The following is a 21,159-nucleotide window of genomic DNA, read 5'->3' as shown; positions in this document are numbered from 1 at the left end:
CGACGTTACTTTTGTTAATCAACACGTACAAAAAAAACCGCGCGTATTGTATTCATTTTTTAATATTATCGATTCTAGTTTTTAACACCGCTTAAGAAGTAATACAGTTTGAATTCTATAACGATTTTAATAAGATATCGACAGTAATGTAGGGAAAATTCTATAAAAACGGTCGAATTTTCACATAATTATTTGTAAAACTTCAAACAGCGCGATCTTAATTACTTATTTCTTTCTAAAAGTAAATAAATGATACATACTATGGCCATAAAATTCAGACTTTTGACCAGAAAGTACGAAGAACAGAATAAAAAAATCTTAAATAATGAAAAAGCGGCAGCAATTTAATTAAATGGAGTAAAACGATTTTTGGCAACAGATTTCTGTTAGTTTATGTGACCTCGTGAACGTAAATAGAAATGGGGTTTTAAATAAAGCTATACGATGTCGTTGCGGATTTAAATGCATCTTTGTACATGTATATTTTTGTAAATTAATTATTTATTTTAGATGTTATTGATTTCTATCATAAACCCTAAAAATTTTAGGGCATGGAAATTCATTTACGAATACGCAAATTTCCAGTGCCTTCGCCGATTTTCAATCATGTACAAAACGTAATGCGCAAAAGTATTTTAATTTCATTTTGAAAATTAATTATTTATGATATATATTTTTGAATTCAGTCATAAACCACTTCAAAAATAGCATTTGTTGAAGAAATACGGGTGTATTTCGGTTATGGTAATTTCCCGCGCGGTGGCCGAATTTCAATCTCTTGTAAAATCGTTTTGCGTGAACGTATTGTATTTTCCTTTGATATGTTGATTATTTATGATATATATGATTGAATTATATCAAAAAACCTTCAAATACCTTTAATTAAGAAAATACAGGTGTATTCCGGTTATAGAAAGTGTATTCCGGTGTATTCCGGTTTTTAGGTGGATTCCGGTTTAATGGGTGACCCGTTTTTAGCTCATCTGATTTTTTGAAAAAAAATGATGAGTTATTGTCATCACTTGAGCGGTTGTCGGCGTCGGCGTCGGCGTTGCCTGGTTAAGTTTTATGTTTAGGTCAGCTTTTCTCCTGAACTATCAAAGCTATTGCTTTGAAACTTGGAATACTTGTTCACCATCATAAGCTGACCCTGTATAGCAAGAAACATAACTCCATCTTGCTTTTTGCAAGATTTATGGCCCCTTTTGTACTTAGAAAATATCAGATTTCTTGGTTAAGTTTTATGTTTAGGTCAACTTTTCTCCTAAACTATCAAAGCTTTTGCTTTGAAACTTGGAATACTTGTTCACCATCATAAGCAGACCCTGTACATCAAGAAACATAACTCCATCTTGCTTTTTGCAAGAATTATTGCCCCTTTTGGACTTAGAAAATCAGTTTTCTTGGTTAAGTTTTATGTTTAGGTCAGCTTTTATCCTAAACTATCAAAGCTATTCCTTTAAAACTTGCAACACTTGTTCACCATCATAAGCTGACCCTGTACAGCAAGAAACATAACTCCATCCTGCTTTTTGCAAGATTTATGGCCCCTTTTGGACTTAGAAAATATCAGATTTCTTGGTTAAGTTTTATGTTTAGGTCAACTTTTTCTCTTAAACTATCAAAGCTATTGCTTTAAAACTTGCAACTCTTGTTCACCATCATAAGCTGACCCTGTACAGCAAGCAACATAACTCCATCCTGCTTTTGCAATAATTATTGCCCCTTTTGGACTTAGAAAAATCATTTTCTTGGTTGAATATTATGTTTAAGTCAACTTTTCTCATAAACTATCAAAGCTATTGCTTTAAAACTTGAAACTGTTTTTCACCATCATAAGTGGACACTGTACATCAAGAAACATAACTGTATCCTGCTTTTTGCAAGAGTGATGGCCCTTTTGAGACTTAGAAAATCATGGGTAGGACAATATTTCTATTATACAAAAAAAATCAGATGAGCGTCAGCACCCGCAAGGCGGTGCTCTTGTTTGCTTTTAGTTTCCTTGGAGACCGATGAAAGTTTATCAGTAGCAAGTTTGTCCGTACTGGCTTTCTGTTTAGACAATATATCTACGTTTTCCTTCTTGGACAGGTTACCGGCCAGAAAAGGAGGAACAAACTTCTTTTTTGTTTTTTTTACAACTGAGGTTATTGTCCGTGCCCTGAAAAAATCACTCGACTTTTCTTCATTTGATTGTTGTGATGTTCCACGTATGTTGTTTGTGTTGACTTCTGGGTTCGTGCTGACTTCTGGGTTCGTGCTGACTACTGGGTTCGTGCTGACTTCTGGGTTGGTGCTGACTTCTGGATTTGTGCTAACTTCTGGGTTTGTGCTGACTTCTGGGTTGGTGCTGACTACTGGGTTAGTTTCAGTTTCAGTCGATGTATCAAGGTCACCTTTTGGGTATATAATTGCAGGAGCTACTTGACTAGTATCTATAGTACTGTTTGAGAATGGGTAAATGCCTGCTTTCTTGAAAGATGAGATCAAGTTTTCTTGTGATAGTGCTCTCATGTATGGTTTACAGACAAGTTTGGCAACCTCATATTTGGTTATATTTTGACCAGGGTTTTTCTGTAAGTAGACCTGACATTCTCTGTTATACATTGATTTCAGCGGACCAAACACTCCAATATCTAGAGGTTGCGTAACATGGCTGGTGTGAGGTGGCAGTACAAATAATATTACATTTTGTCTTTTTGCCCAGTCAACAAGTGTCAATGATATATGTGATTTATGTCCATCAAATAGAACAAGAGTTTTATATTCTTCAGAGAGATTCACATGCTTCACAAAATGCTGGGTGAGGTAAGTATGAAAAATATCAGAGTTGGACCACCCACTCTCTGACATCTTTCCAGCTGATCCAGGTGGAGCTCCATCCAAAAACTGATCATTCCACCGCTTCCCAGGAAAAACAAAATAGGGAGGGATATGATTCCCTACAGCATTGCCCCCTCCGATAATAGTAACAGTTGCAGATCTAGTAGATGTCACTGCTTGTGGCTGACAGTTGCTACCACAGACAACTTTTGGAGGTGCATGTTCAGTATTGATACCAGTTTCATCAATATTATAAATTTTCTCTGGTTTGTCAAGTAGATTGTTCTCTTCCAAGATACCCAACAGTTCCTTAAAGTAATTGTCTAACACTTCCCTTGATGCACTTTTGGCTCTGAGAATGGATAACTTCTGTGGTTTTGCCAGTTTCAGATCTGCCCACCTTTCCATGAATCCATAAAACCACGAATCACTCAAAGGTTTTTCACTGGTAAGTTTCTTATTTAAGGAAACAGCTAAGTCTGCTGCAAGGTACTGAATATTAGCTTTCGTATAGCCATATCCTATACTGGCCATATACTTAATGTGATCAACTAGCTGTTCCTCCTCTGTGTGTGTAAAAATTCTGGATGGTCCAGGATTATCCGCTTTAACATTCCCAAGTCGTCTATCTTTCAATGTTGATTGAGGAACATTGTAAACCTTTGATGCACGATATGCAGACATGCCTGAATGCATTGCTTCGACTGCACGGTGTAAATTTGCAGGGTCATATTGTCTTCGAAGTTTAACAGGTCCAGACTGACTGAATGGCAACTGTCTCTTATTAGTTGTGTGACTCTGAAAATAAAAATAAAAGTAGTAACTAATTTGATTTTCTTGTAATGCTTTGAAATAAAATGAGTTTATCAGCATTTTATAATTTTCAATGTCTTTTGAAGTCTTGTGAACGAGGACGGGAACGGCGTTCCATAGTTGAAAAAAAAATCGAGCGGGTGTGACGTCATAGCAGACGGCCAAATTTTCCTCAGTTGATTCAGGGCTGATTATTATAAAAACTAACTGTGGAAATGGGATACTATTGTTGATGTAACTTGAAAATCTTTAAATGTAAGTAGTTATTGCAAATAAATATTATAAACTTACCAGTAAACGTGACATTTTCGCAAAAATGTAGCGAGTCGTTCAAGCGTAAACTTCCGGTCACTGATTTGCATACGGTACTCACCAATAGGGGGCGTAATTTTTGGGAAATACCCGGAAATGTGATTACGCCGATAATAGGAATGCGCCGATAATATGGAGTTCGAGTATATATCGGTTTTACCGTAATTAAAAACAGATTATCATCTCATATGGTAAAGTCCACATATTTCAATGAATTAAGGCCACGCCATATGAAATGGACATTTATTTTACAAAATTTTGTACGAATTATAGTGTTCTTGTGGTTTTAATTTCAAATATCCGTATTTTATACGGAACATATTTAGATAAGAAATATTAGACAGCTTAGATAGTTTAAATAATGACTTTATTTTTTATGACATCGAAATGTCCATTAAAAGTTACAAATAGATACTTCCAAAATTTATCGAAATTGTTTATCCAAGTCAGAAAGAATTTATTTAATTGTAATTTTGAAAAATGCAATCAATTGAACTTGCCGCAGTTATTTGATTTTTAGCGGTAATTGTCCGATAATTGGATTAGCACACCTAAATAATCAGTGCATGCACGTGTATATTATTAGTGCCTCTTGCATGACACGTGTGTATGACCACATGTGTATCATTACCATTGTCACCTTACTAATTATCGTAGATTAGAGCGGCGTGTATGTCTTTTCGCTCCGAGATCAAATACAGTCACAGGTAATTTAATAATAACAGTTATAAAATTGAGAATTGCCAATTAAATAAAAACATATATATAAGAAATTAAACGTTCAAATTACAACATTAGTGCATACTAGTATTGGTTATGTTTGTTATTTATAATACTGTCCAAATTAATGAATGACATTCCTCTGAGTTGTAAACATTTCTATGCATAAATACTCGATATTCACATGCAGTACCAATCAATTAACACATTTATGATAAAAACCCATTTCCTTTTTAGCTCATCTGATTTTTTGAAAAAAAAATGATGAGTTATTGTCATCACTTGAGCAGTTGTCGGCGTCTGCGTCGGCGTTGTCTGGTTAAGTTTTATGTTTAGGTCAGCTTTTCTCTTAAACTATCAAAGCTATTGCTTTGAAACTTGGAATACTTGTTCACCATCATAAGCTGACCCTCTATAGCAAGAAACATAACTCCATCTTGCTTTTTGCAAGATTTATGGCCCCTTTTGTACTTAGAAAATATCAGATTTTGGTTAAGTTTTATGTTTAGGTCAGCTTTTATCCTAAACTATCAAAGCTATTGCTTTAAAACTTGCAACACTTGTTCACCATCATAAGTTGACCCTGTATAGCAAGAAACATAAATCTATCCTGCTTTTTGCAAGATTTATGGCCCCTTTTTGACTTAGAAAATATCAGATTTCTTGGTTAAGTTTTATGTTTAGGTCAACTTTTTCTCTTAAACTATCAAAGCTATTGCTTTGAAACTTGCAACACTTGTTCACCATCATAAGCTGACCCTGTACAGCAAGCAACATAACTCCATCCTGCTTTTTGCAATAATCATTGCCCCTTTTGGACTTAGAAAATCATTTTCTTGGTTGAGTATTATGTTTAAGTCAACTTTTCTCATAAACTATCAAAGCTATTGCTTTAAAACTTGCAACAGTTTTTCACCATCATAAGTGGACACTGTACATCAAGAAACATAACTCTATCCTGCTTTTTGCAAGAATGATGGCCCTTTTTAGACTTAGAAAATCATGGGTAGGACAATATTTCTATTACACAAAAAAAATCAGATGAGCGTCAGCACCCGCAAGGCGGTGCTCTTGTTTAAACTGGATATATATATAAATATTTTCAAAACTGTTCTGTTTAAAATGAGTTTTTATTATAATTAATAATACATTTCACTTGTTGTATTGAAAAATGCCTGGGTGAAATAAAAGATTTGTTCTGTTCTATTAAGTGCTATTGTTTAATTCTGGGAATACAAATATATATATAATAACATATTCAACAATTTTAAATGGTATTCTAGTGAAGCACATTATTTTTATAATTATTATATTATAAGATATGACGGCTTTATTCAATCCCGCCCACTAATAAATTAAAATGACCACTGTTTAATAAGCGCCTCCCTCGTATTTTTTATCCAATGGCAAGTGAGCGCCACTTATAAACTTCGCTAAACATATCTATATATGTGTATTCGCCAAAAAACGTTCTACTCCATGTTTTTTAAATTGCCGCCGTTTATTCATTATTTAAGATTTTTCTATTCTGTCTTTTGTATTTTCAGTTCCAAAGTCGGAATGTTATGCCCATAATATGTTATATCTATTTTCTTTTAAAATGAAAGTAAAATTTAAGATCGCGCTGTATGAAATTGTACAGGTAATTTTATGAAAAATCGACCGTTTTTATAGAATTTTGCCTACATTTTTGTCGATATGGTATTATTCCCGTTATGGAATTCAAGCTTTATTGTTTCTCAAGCGATGTTGAAAATTCAAAAGGATAATATTAATTAATGATGGTACAACTCGCGTTTATTGTGTACGTGTATCAAGATTGATGGTAATATTTCGAGATTGAAGTAGAATATATCTTGAAACAAAAATATTATATTTTTTGAAAATTGCGCGTAAACTGTTTGTGCATACTTGTTCACATGTTATTGGAAAATGTAAGTTTTGTAATCTATGTGTACAATTAAAGATCTGCTCTGTTCAGTTCTGATCAAAAGCTAATTGCGCGTAAACTGTTTAGTAAAATTTAAAAGTTATTAAATTAAAATAAAAGTCCATTTCGTAGAAGTTTGGCACAAAATGTCCATTTCGGAGGACGCGGTCTCAATAAATTGTAATATTTTGGTTATAACTTATAAAAATATATTATCAAAAGTGACCAACATTTAGTATTACCTCAAATCTATCATATCTATTTATGAAAATACAAATATCATCGAAATTAAAGCCACAATTAAGAAAATAAAAGTCCATTGCGTAGAAGTCTGGCGCGAAAATGTCCATTTCGGAGGACGCGGTCTTAATAAATTATAATATTTTGGTTATAGATTAAAAAAATAATTATCAAAAGTGACCAACATTTAGTATTACCTCTAATCTATCATATCTATTGATGAAAATACAAATATCATCGTAATTAAAGCCAAAATTAAGAAAAATAAAGTCCATTTCGTAGAAGTTTGGCGCGAAAATGTCCATTTCGGAGGACGCGGTCTTAATAAATTATAAATTGTAATATTTTTGGTATAAATTAGAAAAATATTTTATCAAAAGTGACCAACATTTACTTTTACCTCATCTATTATATCTATTGATGAAAATACAGATAACTTTTAAATTAAAGCAACAATAAGGAAAATAAAAGTCCATTTCGTAGACGTAAAGTCCATTACGCGAAATGGAGTCCATTTCACACTCTATCCCTACCCAATGTAATAAAGCTTTAGGCATTATTACATTCAGATCCAGTTATTTCCCTTCTATTCAGAAATTACTGTGTTTGTAAAATTTGCAGATAACCAAATAATTTTTTCAAATGTGGAGGATAAGACATCCATTTTTGACCAGAAAATGTTGAGTATTCAATCAGCAGAAAAACTGAACTATCAAAATTTACAACAGATATTAGGTCCCTTCCTAAACAAGCTGTAGCTGAGTGGCTGCTTTTTTATTTCTGTCAAATTCTGACATTTGCAGTCACTGTTACATTTGACCTGTCACAATGTAAAACAAACTGTAAAAAAAACTGTACACCTTTTTACAGTTTGAGTTATGCTCAAATGATTAGTAAATGATATACATCTGGAACAAAACATCGCCCTTTTCAACAGTAAACAAAAAAAGTCTTTTTGCAGTTCTCACAAAGTGACCTTTAAAGTGAAATTAGTGGCAAACTGTGGTTAATCAAATTCTCTTTTAGTCTGATCATAATCTGTTAAGCATAATGGGATGTTAAGAGTTTTATAGCTTTAAAACTTATGCGCAAAACTTTTGTCAGCCTTGCGTAAAAAATTTAATGCATAGCTGGAAAGATAAAGGTTCAAGGATTCAGGAAATAATTACATTAGTCTCATTCAAAATGAGGAATTGGCACAGGAGGGCTTTGTAATATTTTATGATAACTGAAACAAGTTATGAAAGTATTTAGCAATAACTCAAATTGGTTATAAACTGCGATAACCTGAAACAGTTACACCCCTGACTGTTCAATATGTGTCAATCAAAAATTTGTATATTGACTGCATACCATTTGTGTCTGCAATTTCGACAACAGATATGTTAAAGCATCTATTCACTTTAAATACTCTGGTGCGTAATGCATGTTCCGGAACGACTATTAACAGTTTGAATGTTTAATGATATGATTATCAAAAAAATATTTATTTATTAACGAAATAAACATATTTTAGAAAATAAAATAAGATGATGTTCAACTGCCACCGTGTTTCAATTTATTTTGAGCTCACCTGTCACAAAGTGACAAAGTGAGCTTTTGTGATCGTGCGGTGTCTGTCGTCTGTCCGTCCGTGCGTGCGTCTGTAAACTTTTGCTTGTGACCACTCTAGAGGTCACATTTTTCATGGGATCTTTATGAAAGTTGGTCAGAATGTTTATCTTGATGATATCTAGGTCAAGTTCGAAACTGGGTCACGTGCCTTCAAAAACAAGGTCAGTAGGTCTAAAAATAGAAAAACCTTGTGACCTCTCTAGAGGCCATATATTTCACAAGATCTTCATGAAATTTGGTCAGAATGTTCACCTTGATAGTATCTAGGTCAGGTTCGAAACTGGGTCACGTGCCATCAAAAACTAGGTCAGTAGGTCTAAAAATAGAAAAACCTTGTGACCTCTCTAGAGGCCATATATTTCACAAGATCTTCATGGAAATTCATCAGAATGTTCACCTTGATGATATCTAGGTCAAGATCGAAACTGGGTCACGTGCCTTCAAAAACTAGGTCAGTAGGTCTAAAAATAGAAAAACGTTGTGACCTCTCTAGAGGCCATATATTTCACAAGATCTTCATGAAAATTGGTCAGAACGTTCACCTTGATGATATCTAGGTCAGATTCGAAACTGGGTCACGTGCTATCAAAAACTAGGTCAGTAGGTCAAATAATAGAAAAACCTTGTGACCTCTCTAAAGGCCATATTTTTCATGGGATCTGTATGAAAGTTGGTCTGAATGTTCATCTTGATGATATCTAGGTTAGTTTCGAAACTGGGTCACATGCGGTCAAAAACTAGGTCAGTAGGTCTAAAAATAGAAAAAAATTGTGACCTCTCTAGAGGCCATATATTTCATGAGATCTTCATGAAAATTGGTCAGAATGTTCACCTTGATGATATCTAGGTCAAGTTTGAAAGTGGGTCACGTGCCGTCAAAAACTAGGTCAGTAGGTCAAATAATAGAAAAACCTTGTGACCTCTCTAGAGGCCATATTTTTCATGGGATCTGTATGAAAGTTGGTCTGAATGTTCATCTTGATGATATCTATAAGGCTGTGGATCGTCTGACAAGTGGTGATCCGATCCGATTCGCGAGTCGGGGCCGACGATTCACAGTTCGAACCATGGATCACCAGCAACAACTTATAATTATTCAAAAATGCAAGACTGTTATATAAGTACCGTTTCTTTATGGAATTAAACTTTGCAGTTCTCATAGTGCTCAATTTTACAGTTATGACTTATGTTTAATGTTTTGCTCATTAATTAAAGTCAGATTTAGCTGGTGGACTTCATTAATGTTCGGCCATTATTGTTCTTGCAGATGAACGATATGACGTCAGTCATAATATCACAATATTTAGTAACAGTTTCGCATTTTTTGATAAGAAAACTTTACTTGTTGGAAAGAAATTTTGTAATTTAACTTTTTATTGAATTTAATTTCTTAAATGATAAATGTTTATTCACTGTTATGACAGATTTCATATTGATTTTGGTTCGAATATAAGACCGATGCTAACTCTACCTAAGACATTTGTTATCATCTTAGATGTGCAAGAAAATTCATTAAAGACGTTCAATCTGGCTTTTATTTAGTTTTATTGATAGAATTTTACATACTGCATGTATTAAAGAAAAATACTGCGATCCAACGATCTTGACAATGACGAATATCCGTACTCGAACTTTTGGTCGAATTCGTGGATATCCGAGTACTCGGATACTCGTTACAGCCCTAGATATCTAGGTCAAGTTCGAAACTGGGTCATGTGCCATCAAAAACTAGGTCAGTAGGTCAAATAATAGAAAAACATTGTGACCTCTCTAAAGGCCATATTTTTCATGGGATCTGTATGAAAATTGGTCTGAATGTTCATCTTGATGATATCTAGATCAAGTTTGAAACAGGGTCATGTGCGGTCAAAATCTAGGTCAGTAGGTCAAATAATAGAAAAACATTGTGACCTCTCTAGAGGCCATACTTGTGAATGGATCTCCATAAAAATTGGTAAGAATGTTCACCTTGATGATATCTAGGTCAAGTTTGAAACTGGGTCACGTGCCTTAAAAAACTAGGTCAGTAGGTCAAATAATTAAAAAACTTTGTGACCTCTCTAGAGGCCATACTTTTCATGGGATCTGTATGAAAGTTGGTCTGAATGTTCATCATATCATGATGATATCTAGTTCAAGTTTGAAACTGGGTCAACTGCGGTCAAAAACTAGGTCAGTAGGTCTAAAATTATTAAAATCTTTTGACCTCTCTAGAGGCCATATTTTTCAATGGACCTTCATGAAAATTGATCTGAATGTTCACCTTGATGATATCTAGGTCAGTTTCGAAACTTGGTCACATGCAATCAAAAACTAGGCCAGTAGGTATAAAAATAGAAAAACCTTGTGACCTCTCTAGAGGCCATATTTTTCATGAGATCTTCATGAAAATTAGTGAGAATGTTCACCTTGATGATATCTAGGTAAAGTTCAAAACAGGGTCACGTACCTTCGAAAACTAGGTCAAATAATAGAAAAACCTTGTGACCTCTCTAGAGGCCATATTTTTCAATGTATCTTCATGAAATTGGTCAGAATTTTTATCTTGATAATATCTAGGTCAAGTTCAGAACTGGGTCACATGAGCTCAAAAACTAGGTCACTATGTCAAATAATAGAAAAAACAATGTCATACTCAAAACTGGGTCATGTGGGAAGAGGTGAGCGATTCAGGACCATCATGGTCCTCTTGTTAACAGATACGCTTCGAAGTGTTTCATTCAGCATACATTTATATTGCATTTATCTAGAAATGTTACTGGACAGTGTTGCAGAACACGTTTTTAACTTTTTATCTGAGTTAAAGTATTTAACTTTTAGTCCAGATTTCATATTTTTCACTTGAGAAAACATATTAAAAACAGATAACGTTACAAACAACAGATATGTTATAAATACGACTGTGCTATAAAAGTGTAAAAATGTTTGAATTGTGAATAACCTTCACCTTAACTTAAAAGTTTTAGAAAAAAGTTGATGACAGTTTTATTACTGATATCTGAGGTTAATAAGACTTCATAAATATTGAATAAAACAGATACGTTACAATTTCTATTTTTATGTTAGATTATTATTATTATACCAGATTTATATAGCACCCTTTTCATGATAAACATGTTTAAAGGCGCTTCACATATAGCAAACGCAGGCACACAGGGCAAGAAAGTCATCCTCTACTAGTACAGACACAGAGCAATCTGACCAGAGGGACAGAGTGAGATAAAGCCACCAGAACAGATAGAGAGAAATCCTTTGTAGATACAGACCTGTTCAGCTAACTTAGCCTAGTTCTTTGTGAATAGACAGCCTAGTTCTTTAACATGCCCGGTGTATAGCACCGATACACGTGAAGCCATCTTTCCTGGGAAGAACCAGTACAGGCCTCTAGTTAGGTAGGAGACACTCAAGAGCATCTCGGAAATTTCCAGTGCCTGGACCGGGATTTGAACCCCTGACCTCTGGATTGACAGTCAAGCGTGTTACCACTAGACCATCAGCCCACCAATACAAACAACAGATATATATGTTAATTATAGATGTTCAAATTAAAGTTTTTCTATACAAAACATAAACATTGTGTGTTATATTTCTTTATTTTCAAACAGAATCATATCAACATGTATGAAATATAAAGCAAATGTAATGCCAGTTAATCAATTTAAAAATGCGACAGATACGTTTACATGGAATGGGTAGACAATTTTCACCAAAAAAGACTGTATTTTCGGATATATCTAAGAACCAACAGGTATATTGTTCATATAGTATGTTTCCCTCATCAATTCAAGTACATTGATCTATATGATGATATAGGATCTTATTTCATAATCCAATATGAAGTGCATTTTATGACAACTGATATTTGTGTAAATTACGTTATTTTTTTCCATACAATTTGATTAATTTTATCAATCATAATATATAAATAACTTCATTTCTTAATAAACTGTAACAAGTATTTAGTCTGAACAGGTAAATAACGGAGACAAATATTGTTATGTATTATATTAAAAAAATTTTAAATGAAAATTCGCAGTGTAACGTATCTGTCGCTGATTTACAGCTGTCTTTGCAAAATCAATGAAATAACGAAAGAGTGTCTATAGTTAACAAAAATATTTAATTTTTGTACTCCAAAGGCATGAAACAACTAAATAAAAACAAATCTGAATATATTTGGGAACATGAGATGTGGGCACATTTTTACTGTCCAAGTTGCTCCTCTATCTGTAGAATGGACGTTAAGCTCTAGTCTACAGACTGCACTTCCCTCCTGAAGCTGTCTTATCTATCTATGTATACGACTGGACTCCCCTTACGAATATAATAGCCGAGCAGCGTGTCACAACCAGATAAAAAGTTGTTTAAAAGCAGTGAAAGGAAGGCTTCAAAAATGAAGATAGTGAGAAGGAAGATAAAAGTGTGAAAGTGTTAAGAGGGACAGATTATCACTGTTTGGGGAAGGCTGTTCCATAACCTGATGTTGTTCGGGAAAAATGACTTCTGGTAGTTGAGGGTCCAGGCAAAAGGCACCAGAAATCTCATGGCCTCTGACTGGTCAGTGGGATGAGGTGTGTAGTTGGCACATCCACTAATCCATGTAGAACCCTGTACATCATAATGACCTTTACCTGTGCTCTATGCTCTGTGAGTGAAGGCCAGTGAAGAAGATGTAGCATAGGTGTGACGCTGCTGGTTCGTCTGTGGTCAGAGAAGACCATCCATGCTGACCTTCGCTGAACAATCTCCAGTTCCGTAATTATTTTCCTGTGTATGGGGATCCCAGATGAATGCAGCGTATTCCATAAGTGGTCTAACCAGGGTAGTATAACAGAGTTCTTTTGTTTTCCTTGGGACACTGATGCAAATTTCTCTGAATAAATAATCTGTTATTGTTTGCTTTCTTTGTAATAATGTTAATATGATGGTTCCAGTTAAGAGTCTTAAAAGAATGTTGATGCCAATATACTTTGCAGAGTTTACTTCTTCTAAATGTGGCCATGGATGGTATATGGGTTTCTGATTGGTTTCAGTTTGTTGGTGACATGCATTATTTGGCACTTCTGAGGGTGAAATTCCATTAGCCAATCCTTTTCCCATTGCTGCAGCACATCCAGATCCCTTTGCAGTGCTTGTACATTTTCCACTGAGCTAATCCTATGGTAGAGCACACAGTCATCGGCGAATAATGTAGCTGTTGATCCTGCGAAGATGTAATTCATCGTCTTGATGAGGTGATCATTTGACCCATTAGTTTCATGAAAATTCTTCAAGGGGTTTAGGTGAGCAGGTCCCAGAAATGTAAAAAATTAGCTAAATAGCTAAATCTAGCTAAGTATAGCTATAAAACCAATAACAGTTGTTCAGTTAATAACATGTCAGTACCAAATTTATGTAAAATGGTGATTATTCCATCCAAATGGTTTATAAGACAAAACACAATCACAAAGAACAAATATCTATGCAGTTTCAGTTGTATACTTGTTGCAAATGTCCGCGATAAGTCTACTAAATTTGTCTTATGCAATGATAATTCTCACAATGATTTATCGCAAAATACAGCAGAGCTGCATTTATTGAAATTGTGACTGCAAAGACCTAGGTTTTGTGTTATTGTCTTTCATCTTATATAGAGCATAATGGGAGGTGGTGATGACCATTTTGCACTGTCTTGATTTTCACATATTTTACTCGTGGTAGGTTATAAGAATGGTCTGCATAGGTCCGTCTGTCCATCCATAACATTTTGTGTCCGCTCTGTATCTCCTAAACCTCTTGAAGAATTTTCATGAAACTTTGGTCAAATGATCACCTCATCAAGATGATATGTAGAACTTATGAGTCAGCCATGTCAGCTCAAGGTCAAGGTCACAACTCTAGGTCAAAGGTTGGGACCTTTCATTTTCTGTCCACTCTGTGTCTCCTATATATTGGTGTGTATTAACACAAAATTTTGTTTGCAGATAAGTATTGATATCTTTTAAAAGTGAATAACAGGTACTGGTTGAGAACCATTTTCCGGACACATTTTCATATTTCGGCGCCATTATTCCCTAAAAAAAGTATTTGACATAAATAAAGCCCACACTGCACAAACTTCAGCTCCTTCTGCAGCTGATGTTGTAATCAGCATCGCGTTGTGACGTAAAATATGGGTTCCATGGGGCCTCTAATGGGGTCACTAAAAGAAGTTATTTTCCCCTTGAGGTAAACCAGTAGCCGGACAAATATTTTGACGGTGTTTTGCTGTTAATTTGATATCGAAATAAGTAATTAAACTATTTTTACACATTTCTTTATCATTCATCTCTTCCAAAAAGCACATGAAACATAACCCCACTTTCAATAGCAGCTACGAAAGCAAACCGAGGTTGACTATAAAAAAACTTGAATTTCGTCTAACACGAATTCTTGATAATTCCATAAGATATAGAATAAAATTAGTGCAAAAATCTTCAGCCCTGCATTTTATGTAAGTATTACCGTGAAATTAAAAGTAGCACGTGTTATCAGAAGACAATCAATATGTAATTTAATTATTTCTTCACCACTTGATACCTCGGCAAGTGTGAACTACTGCGCATGCGCAATGCTATCTTCATGCCCCGTTAAGACAGAAAGTTGTTTTGTAAACACAAGTGAGTTATCATTATAAAACCTAACATTATACAGTCTTGTAATATAGTGGTTTGTTGTAGACATGAAGAACAAACATCTAAATGATCTAGTCGAAACAATTACATGAATAAGAACGAAATAAAGCGAATATTACATGTGTCTGGAAACAGGTCCTGTCCGGAAACTGGTTCCGAACCAGTAAAGTTATATTAAGTCATTACTTATTCATTAAAAAACCAATTACTGAGACGGCTAGAACACAGGTAAGGCGTCCAGTTACTGGACGGCTAGACACTACCTTTTGTTTTTTGGAAGTGGCTAGGGGTTCGTAACCTTATGTCCTGTTTAACCTCATGATGTGTGTGAAATTTGATGATGTCAGCAAAGCATCATGCCATGACAGATTCATGCTTAATAGCAAACTTTAAATGATTTTCTTCCAAAAATGTACCTTTCAGTTAATAGGAACTAGTCTAGTAACATTTTGAAGGATATGTGTAAGTAATTTTGTTTTATTCAATGACATGTTTTCCTAAAAAATGATTTTTTCCAAGGTAGCATTACCAGAAGATGGAAATTATGAGTTAAAAAATCACAGATCGTGCTTAGGTAGAAAGTGTTCACATGTTGAATGTTACACATGTTTACTTTGACATATGTGCATAATCTCAAGATAGAAAAACCTATGGTTTTTCATTAATATGTAACAATGTCTTTTAGTTACGGTAATACTATACAGGTTTACTATGACATACTGAGAAAAACCTGAATGTCATTTCAGTTGCAGTGCATGCTAAGTAATTTTCCTGCTGTTTATACACTGGACATTTTCTAGAAAAGTATCTTTGAAAACTGTAGATCTAATAATATACATAATTGTTTTATATTTTATCTTTCAGGTATATAGACAGACATTTAATGACTGAACGCTGGAAAGTATCATAATGGAAGCTGGATGGTCAGACAGTCGTGTCTTTGGACACATTTGTAAAAGAAACAAAGATGAAGTTAGTGCAGCAAGTAATGTGCTTGATGAAAGGTACAGATGTGGCGGGTGCAGTCAAGAACTGAGAACTATATGTCAGTTACATGAACACCTCTTAAAAGAGTTCATGCTTGGTTCATATCTTTATGATCACTGCACAAAAACAGCATATCCAAAACAGGCTTCTGTCTCCATAGAAACTCAGACTGATGATCAAAATGATTTAAAGATAGATGACAGAAGAAATGATTTGTGTGAGGACACTCAGATAGTACACAAAGAGTTGGACACAGGAGAGAATTCAGATAAAGAAGATGAGACTGGAAGAAATAAAATGAAAAGAAAAAGGAAATATGTAAAAAGAAGGGAAGAAAAGGATTTTGAAATGGTGCCAAAGAAGAAATCCAAATCCAAAAGTAGTAAAATTTTGAAAACTGAAATTTTAGAAGATACAGTAAAACAAGATCACAAAGATTCTGAATTATTAGAAACAACTAAAGATTCACTGGAAACCAGTTCTAAGCAGGAATACATGCACAATATGAAAGAGGAAATTCTGGACGATAATTATGATGGATCAACAGATGACAATCTTGACAATGTTCTTGAAATAGAAAAGGTAGTTGTTGAACCTTCTGAAAAAGCTGGTCCCATTAAGAAAACAAAGAAAAAAAATAAAAAGAAAAGCAAAGCAAGAACAACAAAGACTAGTAAGGTTAAAAATTATAAAGCAGGTGAGGTTTTAGATAAAACAGTCTTAAATAATGAGGAGAAAGAAACAAATGATGTAAAATTTCAAAATAACAAATATCCAAAATATGAGCTTGATGAAGACAATAGACCTACAAAGTCTAGATCTGCTAGTGATGTAAAAAGGAGGGGTCGTCCAAGAATTAAAGCAGAGTCATTAACATGTGAACACTGTGATAGTGTGTTTTATACTGAAAAACAGTACAATGTTCACCTTCATGGTGTTCATAAAACTTCATATCCATTTTCTTGTAAGCAGTGTAATTTCAAGCCATTTGTTAACAAGGAAGACTACATGGACCATAAGAATCAACATCCTAAGCAATCCTACCATTGTGAACTCTGTGGAAAAGAACTGAAATCCAGGTAAGTCAATCTTTCTTTGAATGATCAGTCTTACAAGGGAAAGGAACTTATGCTGTAATAGGAAGTTAAGGTTGGACTATGGTCCCAGAGGTCTAGGATGAGAACCCCTTATTAATATCAAAGTTCAGTCATTATTTTCTCATGTCATTAATCAAATATGTGAGCGAGTGCTGGAAATGTATGGGCAGCAAACATGGAGTATAGACAGCATTGAGCTTATTTGTTCATTTTAGGGAAAGATCAAAATGAGCTGCACCTTGAGAAAACAAACAAACTGCATTTGCGACCAGCTTAGATCCAGACTAGCCTGCGCATCCATTTTGAAAGCGAACAGCATAGATCCTGACCAGACTGCGTGAATGCGCAGGCTGGTCTGGATCCATGCAGGTCGCAAATGCACTATATTTGATTTCTCGTGGTGCGGCTCAAATATATTTCACTGAGTGCAGCCACAAGTGAAAATATAAAATAATAATTATGGTGTTCATGAGTGAAAGATATTTCCATCTTAAATGTAAAACAATCAAATGTTCTTTAAATTTCATGCATTTTCAACAGTTTTTACCAAATCGTATCCATTTAGTCTGTGCAATGTCCAATGCATGTATTGTCTTGGCAACACAGTACCATGACATCACAATATCTATGTTGAAAAAAATGTTAATAACTTCAATGAGATTTTTAGATTTCTTTTTCATTTGAATACAATAGAGCATAAGTATCAAGACAGGTATTTAAATGCATTTACATGTATATGGTAACTGAAGTATGTTAAATTTTCGGATTATTTGTAATTCATAATTATATTCTTTTGCTTTTTAGTGTTGTTTTATACCCGTGGAAAATAAAAATGATATTTTCACTGCTTTAGAAGTTATAGAACAGTGAGAATATTTTATTTAACTGATAATGTGATATATTCAAGTATTTCACCAAAAACATGAAACAAATTGTTGTATAAGTCAAAAGTTTAAACATTCTCTGCAAGAAGTGGAAACTAAATTACTATGAACCAAATTAGTAAAGATTAATACCCCATTCACAATTTCAAGTACCGGTAGACGCTGGAACAAAAATTGCTTGCACTGTTTTATTATAACAAAATAAATTTTAATTTGGAATACATTTTGTGTGACATCTTTAATACTTTTTGTAGCGAAAGTTGGAGTTCTTGTCTTGTGTTTTTACTACAACCTAAATGATTTCTTTAAGGGAAGGTTTAAGGCTGCATGAGTTGATTCACTCTGGCGAGAAGCCGTATTGCTGTGGTCAGTGCGAGTATAGAGGCCGCACCTCCACCCAGCTTAGACAGCACATGTACACTCACATGGACTCCAAAACTGAACAATGTGAGCATTGTGGCAAGGCTTTCTTCACTAAAGGAAAACTGAAAGAACATCTAAGGTAAGTTATGGGACGTGTGAACAGAGTCTTGGATTGTAGTTTGTACTTTATATGGAAAATTAGAATCTGTGCTTATATGAGGGTGCCAAGCAGTATGAACCCACAAAATCTCTACTAAAATGAATTAACAGACCACTTGTGACCAAAGTAAAATGAAATTTATTATGTCTCCCACCACACAGTGGTGTGGGAGACATATTGATTTACTCCAGTCTGTGTGTGTGTGTGTCTGTGTGTGTGTCTGTCACAAAGCTTGTCCGCACTCTAAGTCGAACATTTCTCATCCGATTTTCACCAAACTTGAACAAAGTGTGTTTGACCATAAGACCTTGGCCAAGTTCGATAACTAGCCAAATCGGTCCAGGTGACATGGAGTTATGGCCCTTGAATTACCAAAAATCGGTCTTTTTACTCTTGTCTGCACTCTAATTCGAATATTTCTCATCCAGTCTTCACCAAACTTTAAACAAAATGTGTTTGACCATGAGATCTCAGCCAAGTTCGATAACTAGCCAAATCGGTCCAGGCATTTTGGAGTTACGGCCCTTGAATAATCGAAAAATTGGCCTTTTTACTCATGTCCGCACTCTTAATCAAACATTTCTCATCCGATCTTCACCAAACTTGAACAAAATGTGTTTGACCATGAGACCTCAGCCAAGTTCGATAACTAGCCAAATCGGTCCAGGCATTTTGGAGTTACGGCCCTTGAATTATCGAAAAATCGGCCTTTTTACTCTTGTCCGCACTCTAAGTTGAACATTTCTCATCCGATCTTCACCAAACTTGAACAAAATGTGTTTGACCATGAGACCTCGGCCAAGTTGGATAACTAGCCAAATCGGTCCAGGCATTTTAAAGATACGGCCCTTGAATTACCAAAAAAATCCGTCTGTTTACTCTTGTCCGCTCTCTAAGTCGAACATTTCTCATCCGATCTTCACCAAACTTGAACAAAATGTGTTTGGCCATAAGACCTTACCCAAGTTCGATAACTAGCCAAATCCGCCCAGGCACTTTTGATTTATGGCCCTTGAATTACTGATTGGATCCACTCATCCAGACCATCTAATTGGATCCACTCGTCTAAAACATCTAGAGAAACTAACATTTTTCATAGGGGCAGTTGTGGGAGACATGCGCTTTTCTCAAAGCATCTCTAGTTTTAATTTGAAAACAAATATTAAATAAAAAAGTCCAAAAATTATGTACTTCAAAATGTCATTAGTGTGTGACAAATATATACATGAATTTTTCACATGACAGTGAGAAATACAGTATAGTTACATTATTTATTAATATGCTTTTATGCCATCATGTATTATTCTAGATATTGTCGTAAAGAGTTTAACCACCATTGTCCACATTGTCAAAAGGGATTTCCAACAGCTTCTGGTCTACGTAAACATATCCTGATGCATACTGGAGAACGTGCTTTCATTTGTGATGTGTGTGGGTTCGCCACATTTAGAATAACCCTCCTCAACAGTCATATGAGGACGCACACAGGTAAGATATGTTATGGTCTGTTTTTGAAAATCCAGTAAGAACAATTGATACAATTTAAGTGATACTAGGGACATAACATGAAACACAGGCAGGCTTCTTGGTAGAACTGCTGATCTCCCAAATGCTAAATGGATAGTTTTGTCACATAAATGAATTCTGTGTTTGATATGCATGCATACTATATTATGAGTTACTGCCTGCCGAAGGTAAAATGATCTCATTCAAAGTCCTTGATTTTCATTGGGTCCAAACTTTTTAATCAGTCTTCCTGCAGATATTACTGAAGTAAACAATTTTCAGGCATTTCATCTGGCTATCCAAAGTCACTTAATGAACAGTATTTAATCTTTGTTTTAAACAATTTCATGGAAACATTAGCACGACATGTGTATTTTAAGCTCATGTTAGAAATTATAAGCATATACTAATAAAATTATCAACCGCCTGGATAGCCTAGTGGTAGAGTGTCTGCTTCGAGTGCAGAAGTTTGTGGGTTGGATCCCCGGTCGAGTCATACCAAAGATGTGAAAAATGGTACCAGTAGCTCCCTTGTTTGGCACTTGGCATTAAAAGGGAAACTGGCCTCTTCTCTCAAACTTGATCCTCAATGACAAGTTATCTGCGAAAAGCATAAAAAATAGGTCAAGAATCAACTTATTTGTTATGATATGAAGTATATGTCCACTTGACTTTCTTTTCCACCTAAAATCCACATTGGTAGAAGTAAATTATTAATTGTACCCCCCAAAAAACAAAGTTATAAGCGGGTATTCTGGTTTCAGGTTGTCTGTGTCTGTCTGTCTATCCATAGACACAATCTTGTGCGCACCAACTCTCCTCATTCCCATGGCACAACTTAATAAAGCTTCACACAAGTGGTCAGGTGGTCAGTAACAACAGTAGTTGTACATGGTGCATGTTTTGCATGATGCATGTTAGGTTCTATCTGATAAAAAAGATTTGCAGAGTTACAAGACTTTTGTTACTATACTGTATACATAGAGTCTTGCATATGCAATCTTGTGCGCGCTTAATCTCCTGAACCCATGCACACAATTTAATGAAACGTAAC

The 21,159-nt window shown here is 34.8% G+C and overlaps 1 protein-coding gene across 2 annotated transcripts in view; it reads left to right on the top strand.

Annotated features, from left to right (window-relative positions):
• The window catches only part of LOC123561394 (zinc finger protein 37-like), a 36,431-nt gene that overhangs the window by 3,489 nt on the left and 11,783 nt on the right, over positions 1-21,159 (top strand). For both annotated transcript variants that reach the window (XM_045353741.2, XM_045353740.2), the window contains exons 2-4: positions 15,973-17,174; positions 18,387-18,578; positions 19,909-20,087. In XM_045353741.2, the coding sequence (XP_045209676.2) occupies positions 16,018-17,174; positions 18,387-18,578; positions 19,909-20,087 (1,528 nt within the window). In that variant the 5' untranslated portion in view covers positions 15,973-16,017. The remainder of the gene's footprint in view (positions 1-15,972; positions 17,175-18,386; positions 18,579-19,908; positions 20,088-21,159) is intronic.

This window comes from Mercenaria mercenaria, chromosome 10, assembly GCF_021730395.1.
Source record: "Mercenaria mercenaria strain notata chromosome 10, MADL_Memer_1, whole genome shotgun sequence".
Lineage (NCBI taxonomy): Eukaryota > Metazoa > Mollusca > Bivalvia > Venerida > Veneridae > Mercenaria > Mercenaria mercenaria.
The sequence above is the reverse complement of the archived record's forward strand: the minus strand, read 5'-3'. Positions and strand labels throughout refer to the sequence as shown.